Below are 8,066 nucleotides of genomic sequence, written 5' to 3'. Positions count from 1 at the left end.
TCCACACACTAGATTTTGGCCTTTGCCTCTCCCTGGTATGCTTTTATGTTCATGGTTTATTTCCACCTATCCAAATACCTCTGATTCTACAAGGTCACACTGAAGTAGCCCTTCCATGCAGTACAAATTCCTTGTGCCTCTGGAGTTCTAAGAACTCTATCCTTCCTTCCTGTCTATCTTCCATTCACACACACCCTGTCGCACTCCCATGTTCTCAGAGCCCAAACAGCCTTAAGAATCTACTTGGTATGAACTGTATGTGTTGACTGAACAACTGAATATGCATCTCTTACATAGACAGAAAACTGCCTACCAGGCAGCACAGGGGTTAAAGACTGAGAAAGGTCAGGTCAGGGCCAAAACCACCAAAAACCCCTCAACCGAAACCAGAAACTTCTATTCTCTTCAGTAGATGTTGTGCCTTCTGCCTTTGAAAAAACAGTTATAACAAGTATCACAAGAAAATATGAATGCTTTAACAATTGTTTATAAGTTCTTCCTTCAATTAAAAAAGTAGCCAGGCAAGGTGGCACACATTTGTAGTTCCAGCTACTTGGGAGGCTGAAGCAGGAGGATTGCTTGAAGCCAGTGGTTTGATGCCCTAGTGCACTGTGACTACATCTGTGAATAGTCACTGGACTCTAGCCTGGGCAACAATATAGCAAGACCCCATATATTTTTTTAAAAAAAGGTAGCATAAGTGTAGATTAGCAGTTTAGCAAACATGCCATGTTTCATATTCTAACTTCTCTTATTTAAAATCTAGTCTCCCAAATGTAATAAAGCTACACATAGACAGATGGGCAGTACTTAGCAAAATGAATAGACACCACCAAGTTTCTCTCCCTCTGGCTCATTACGATGCAAGCACACAGGCCCACTTTCCCTCAAGTCAGCCCCCTTTTCTCATTACCATAGTCTTTTGGTTTAACTTACTTCCCTGTGTCTTGTTTCAAAAACAAAATCTTTCACATCATCTTTTAATTATGCATTTTTATTTTTGTCTCCCCAATTAAACAATAATTTTCTTAGACCTAAGTCAGAAATATTAACATCAAAGTATCTTAAATCTACATGCAAATATATTTACATTGATCTTCTAACAGCTTCCTCGTTTGACAAGTGCTTATCAAGTAGCTGCTAGATACTCAAAAGGTGGGCTAGAAACTCAACAGATCTTTGAGGTACTAAACTGAAAATGCCACACTTCCAAAGGAAAGGAGATAATGGGATAATAGCAAATTCAAACTCATTATCCCGAATTGAAAATCACATACAATTCTTGTAATTCTGTACTACAAAGAATCAATAAGCAGCAAGGAAGAAAATTCTAAAGATAATCTCAAGGTAAAATACTTCAAACATATACAGTATAATAAATTGGCAAAAAAATAAGAAAGAAGAAAAGTAAACATAAAAAGCCTTAAAAAAGTAGTCTTTTAGTTTTAGGAATGCTGCTCAACTACAAACTAAATCAAGTCAGATATTAAATACTCTACAGAAGATACTTCTAAATATTACATAGAAAATACTTCTATTTTAATGTTAGTAAAGAGCTATTAATATTATTTGATAATGAGTGGTCTTTTCCCTTATATATTATGCAAATAATGTATACTGGAAGGAGCTGAAACAATCTACAGCCATTGACATTGGAAGAAGAACGGAGTCAGCCATCTGGAAAGACCCAAATGCTCTAAGGTAAACGCTGCTCCCTCATGCTACCTTAAGCAGTAGTCTACAGACTTTTTTTTACACCAAAACTATAGTAAGAAGTCAGACTTCACGTATCTCAGCACACACATATATACACATACATACAGCAAATGGAATATATTGTTCCATAACAATATATTAGATATTCTATAACCATATATGGAATATATATTGTTTATACCCAAATGCCTAAGAATATTTAAAATTTAGGCACTGTGGCTCATGCCTATAATCTCAGTACTTTGGGAGGCTGAGATGTGCAGATCACTCAAACTCAGGAAGTTGAGACTAGTCTGGGCAACATAGTGAAACCCTGTCTCTACAAAAAATACAAAAAATTAGCGGAGTTTGGTGGTGTGCACCTACAGTCTCAGCTACTCAGGAGGCTGAAGTGGGAGGATCGCTTGAACCCAGAAGGCAGAGGTTGTAGTGAGCACAGATCACACTACTGCACTCCAGCCTGGGTGACAGAGTGAGACCCTGTCTCAAAAAAAAAAAAAATTAAATTTATCAAGTATTCCCAACTCTATTTACACCTCTAAAACTATCTTAAGTGTGATGGGCCATGGCAGTGGTGAAATCATGCAAATAATGAATGATTTTATGATAATAAGATATTTTAGGATATTTTCATAAAACTGAACTATAAATTAATCAATGATTAACTATTAAGTAATCAACTATTTTATTTTAGTATATCTTATAAACACATAGTAAAATATTATCTTACCTTAAATATGTGCCATATATGAAGAATAATGCCATCATTAGTCCATTTAAAATAAAAATTACAGCAACATAAAAGCAAGCAGGATCTCCCAATCCTTTAAAAATAAACAAAACATATGTTCTAACCACATTAACCCAAATTACCTTATGTGTCTAGCAATTTATATTAAATTGTGTTCATTTTGAAAATGGTGGCCAGATATATTCAATAGTTGCTCTGGTTCCCACATGAAAACATAACACTACTGCAAAACATAAATGCGATCAAGGTAATGAGCAATAGTGATTTTAAAACAGGGCTGCAAATTCACAGATATGCCTCCTCAGGAGGTATGGGGTCTATAGCCCCCATTTTTGAGTTTCATTGGTCTTGTGACTCTTTCAATGGAGTACGGCAGAACAACACTATGTGACTTCTGAGGCTAGGTCATAAGAGGCCATGCAGTGTCCAGCTTGGAGCCTTCAGCTGCCATAGGAAAAGCCTTACTACAACTCTGAGGTACTTTGCTATCAAAAAGCCCAAGTCACCCAGAAAGGCCACAGGTAGGTGTCCCAGCTGACAGTTCCAGCTGAGCTCAGCCTCACAGTCCTCCATGCCCAGGAGTCAAAATGTGAGCAATGCAGCCTCTCAGTTAATTCCAGTCTTCCCAGACATTTGCGTCTTACTAGCAGAGGTCCCTGAAATCATGGAGATAAACCAGCCCTGCCCAAATTCTGGACCTGCGGAATCCATATGCATAATAAAATGGGTGTTGTTTACACCACTAAGTTTACAGTGTAAGCTTATTATGCTGGATAAGTTTATTATGTTACAACAGATAACTGGACAATATCACAGAAAGAAACTTACCTTCACAGCTTTCAATAGGACTGAGTCCTTCTCCTCTGGTAACCGTCCAACATATCTTGGTCTGAATACCAATCAAGTCCATTATTTTGGTATAAATCCGGTACCAGCTGGCCAAAATTACCTTTTTTAAAAAAAAAAAAAAAAAATGGAGGCATCTTAAGAAAATATACTAAACAATTTTCATTACTAGAATACTTTTGAGATATTTTGACAATTATCATATTTTCCCTTTCTATACCATTCACTTGGCTCCCTTTAAATCTGGTAAAATGAGGCTCAGAATCTCCTAGGCAGATTCTTCACTGGTCAGTTTTCAATTGTTCATCCATGGTTAAGGACAAAATATGGGCCAAAAAAAGCGCCAAATTTATGATTTTCAAAAACTATACAACTCTACTAAGAGACACAAAAGAGGATTTGCACAAGTAAAAGATACTGGGTCTACTGGAATAGACTGAATTGAATAATATGAATTCTCCCTCAAATTAATTCATAAACATAAAATAATTCTATTCAAAATTCCTAGTGTCTAAAATGTATCGAGAAAACTAAAGGGAATGTTTTAACAGATATTAAGTCTTACCACTTTCAATAATTAAAATAGTGTGACACTGGCACAAGAATGGCTAGACAGATCAATGTAACCATGGTACAGGTGGTGATAAGCCACCCCAGATTCCCTCTTCTGGGGTGAGGCACTCATTCCTCCAGCTGGTTGGAAGACTGGTAAGTGAGAGCTGAAAGCTGCATCCCTTCCAGGGAACTGCCTGTGGCTGAAGAAAGTAAATTCACTCAAGGTGACAACCCCTACCCAAGGGCAATCTGCATCCAATGACTGACTAGTCAATAGGGAAAGATATCAAGGTCAGGGGCCCTTCTCTCAAGGTAGGACAACTCTGCAAGGCCATCCCAGATCCAGAGCTGCCCAGGGACTGGATGAGGCTTTCACAGTGACTGCATCAAAGCTCTCCTCTTCCTCCTGCCTCATTCATCCCCCTTCAGGTGTTGACCCTAAGGACACTCCCTCAACTACTTCCTGCATGTAAATCTCCATCTCAAAGTCCACTTCCCACAACCTCAACCTAAGGCAATACTGAGCACAAAATCCAGAAACACACGCAAGCATGTATGTATAATAATTTTGCATATAAAGAAGAAAGTTTACTTCAAAGCAGTGGAGAGAGGATGGACACCTCATCAGTGTTAGATTACACACAACACCATTTTCAAAAAAAAAATTCAAGGTTAGATTCCTACCCCACACTACGCATCAAAATGAATTCCAGATAAATTAAAAATGTAAATATAAAAAAATTATGATTATAAAAATGAAGTTTTTTACATGTATGTATAAAAGACAAAAAAGATTCATAGATATATTTCTGTATTAAAAAATACACAGACATCATACACAAAGTTAAAGAGCAAACAACTGGGGAAAATGTTTCATTATATAGCATTATATTAATATCCAGTATATAATAAATGAGCTCTTATAAAATTTTAATAGAAATATAGATAAAAGGCATGAATTGGCAATTATTTTTAAAAGCAAAAATGTATTATATGTATATGTATGTGTGTTATATACACATATATAGAGAACACTAAAATATATATATAATCAATGAATGAAATACATCATATGACTTCAATTTCTTTGTCTATCCAATTAACAAAGATGCAGGTAAATAAATAGTTTCGAAAACACTGCTGGTGGATAGTTCAATATCTATCTTGAAGGACTTTGGACAAAATCATTAAAGTATATATTCTATTGAACTAGAGTTCCACATCAACAAATTTATAGTTTTGCAAGGAGGATAAAGGAGAGGCCAAATGTCATCTCCACTTGCTGAACTGGGCTCACCTTCCCTCCACCCCCACTCAAGAAAGTGCACTCAATTAAATGAGGATAAGGAAGAAAACATTTAACAAATGACATGTAAAAGTAACAGAGCTCCCTTAGCATAAACCCTACAAGCACACCAAATCTAGTTTTTGTATTTTTTAAACAATGCAATCACAACAACAGTTCCCCACAGAATTAAAGCCTTCTCCTCAAAATCAGTAATGATCTTTTTTACATATTTCTCCACAAGATACATATTTTCTTCACGTTTTTCTTTGTTTGTTTGTTTGTTTTTTGAGACAGTCTCGCTCTGTCGCCCAGGCTGGAGTGCAGTGGCCGAATCTTGGCTCACTGCAAGCTCCGCCTCCCGGGTTTATGCCATTCTCCTGCCTCAGTCTCCCACGTAGCTGGGACTACAGGCACCTACCACCTCGCCTGACTAGTTTTTTTGTATTTTTAGTAGAGACGGGGTTTCACCGTGTTAGCCAGGATGGTCTCGATCTCCTGACCTCGTGATCCGCCCGTCTCAGCCTCCCAAAGTGCTGGGATTACAGGCTTGAGCCACCGTGCCTGGCCCATATTTTCTTTTAAAAAATTAAATACAATTTAATATATTGACTAATATCTTAGATTTAAAATCAGCATTTAATACAAAAAAGTTTTACAAAAGTGAAAAGTCACAATTGGAAAAAGTGCCTTACCTCAGGGTAAAGATTGAATCTTTTTAACGTATTAATAACAAGAGGGTATTCAGTCAGTTTATCATTCATAATCATCCATACTCCATTCAAAAATGAGGGTGCTTCCACAATAGTCTTGAAATAGGAATAATACAGTCCCTGAAATAAGGATAAGCTCAGTTAAAATAACAATTATGATGCCTCTTCTAAGTAAATACACTGTTTTCGAAAAACAAAGCAATTAAGCAATTAACAGCTATTAATACAATGAATTTCACAGGTTTCTGATCACTGATAAATCCTAAAGTTGTGAAAAAACTATGTATTTTCACATAAACATTTCTTAGTTGAAATAACTGAATGCAAAATAGCTTCAAAAAGTTTCAGCATTTACAAAATAATACAACTCAGCATACTTCAACTTAGAAAATCCTATTACCCATACCAATATAACTGTTAGAAAATGCTATCTTACGAATAGAGTGAGTGGTTTATTATGGAATTAAAATTTATCACGAACCAAGAAATCTCAAGCCAAAAATGTTCCTCTAACTGCTTATTTTAATCCCCAAATGACACTATCAGTCATTTTTCCTCTGGATTTACATGCAAAAATGCAAATATGTTGAGAAGGTTATACACTGATGTATTATTACATATGAATTTCACTCAGGTGCCACCTAATTTTACAGATTATTTTCCCTCCTATCAAGTCAGCATAAGGTAAGAACCCTGTGGGACTGGGGATGAGGGTGGGGAGTGGTCCTATTTTGAAGAAAAGAGATAGTTTTTTAGCTTGGCACACTACTTTGGAAAGATAGCAAGAGTGGAATAATACGTGAGACAAAAAAACAAGAAAATACTAGAAGCCTAACGGGGAGTGTACGTGGCAGTATGAGGGAAGACAGAGAAACACAAGATAAATCTACATCTTGTATTTGCATCTTCAGTTTTGCCTGGAGCTGCTCTGGTAGCTGCCAAAGTTTAAACTGGGTTTAAGACTCATAAATACAAAAGTGATATGCGTACCCAGAAATTTATTGAAAAAGAAAAAAATGGTGTTGATACTCCGATGTATTAGCTCTAATATCACTATTTTAAAAATTATGTTTCCTTGTGTACTGATTTGGATAGTGTCCCCTAAAATTTCATGTCCACCAGACCCTGTGGAGGTGATCTTATTTGGAAATAGGATTCTTGCAGACGTGATCAAGTTAAGATGCGGTCATACTGGATTAAGGTGGACTCTAAACCCAACACAACTGGTAAATCTAAATAAAGAGGAATATTTGGCCTCAAAGCTACAGGCACACAGGGGAAAAGGCCGTGTAAAGATGGATCAGAGATTGGGGTGAGGCATCAGCATGCCAAGGAATTCCAAGGATGGCCAGCAACCACCAGAGGCTGACAAGAGGCAAGGAAGGACTCTCCCCTCCAGCCTTCGGAGACAAGAGGCTCGTCAACACCTTAACGTCCCACTGCTAGTCTTTGGAACTGTGAGAAAATACATTTCTGCTGTTTTAAGCCACCTAGCTTGTTGTACTTCTTTATGACAGCCCTAGGAAACTATATCTTCCTTCTTTTGTAGGTTTGATTTTGGAAACATATGCTTAATTATAAAACAAAAATGTAAAACTACCTGAATATCAAAATAAAAATGAAAGAAAGGAATGAACTATTTATCAACTTGGGAGAAGATTTCAATTAACAGTAAGATATTGTAATTTTACTGTATATCCCTAGTGGACTATATCCTAAGGTTAAAATGGAGCCCAGGATTTCGGCAGGACTGGTTTCACAAGTTACAGGTCACAAAGACCCTACTGATAATACAGGATGCGGTAAAGAAGCCGGCCAAAACCTGCCAAAACCAAGATGGCAACTAAAGTGACTGCTAGTCATCCTTATTGCTCATTATAATACATTAGCATACTAAAGGAAACTCCCACCAGCAGCATGACAGTTTACATATGCCATAGCAACCTCTGGAAGTTACCCTCTGTGGTCTGAAAGAGGGAGGAACCCTCAGTTCCAGGAATTCCCCTCCTTGTTCTCAGAAAACTCATGAATAATCCACCTCTTGTTTAGCATATGATGAAGAAACAACCTTAAAAACAATCAACCAGCAGCCCTCACAGCTGCTCTGCCTGTGGAGTAGCCACCCTTTCATCCCTTTACTTTCTTAAGATAAACTCATTTTCACTTTACTCTGTTGGCGCATTCTTGAATTCCTTCCTGC

At 37.1% G+C, this 8,066-nt stretch overlaps 1 protein-coding gene across 1 annotated transcript; it reads right to left on the bottom strand.

The window, feature by feature from the left end:
• Nucleotides 1-2,446: 2,446 nt before the first annotated feature.
• On the bottom strand, nt 2,447-5,986 carry LOC112618081 (probable C-mannosyltransferase DPY19L1; the record flags this gene model as incomplete). The annotated part of the gene is made up of 3 exons (XM_025374680.1): nt 2,447-2,540; nt 3,296-3,416; nt 5,849-5,986. Coding segments are annotated over 3 exons (353 nt in total), but the record flags the coding sequence as incomplete, so codon positions are not given.
• Nucleotides 5,987-8,066: the final 2,080 nt, after the last annotated feature.

This window comes from Theropithecus gelada, unplaced genomic scaffold (genome assembly GCF_003255815.1).
Source record: "Theropithecus gelada isolate Dixy unplaced genomic scaffold, Tgel_1.0 HiC_scaffold_941, whole genome shotgun sequence".
Classification (NCBI taxonomy): domain Eukaryota; kingdom Metazoa; phylum Chordata; class Mammalia; order Primates; family Cercopithecidae; genus Theropithecus; species Theropithecus gelada.
The sequence above is the reverse complement of the archived record's forward strand: the minus strand, read 5'-3'. Positions and strand labels throughout refer to the sequence as shown.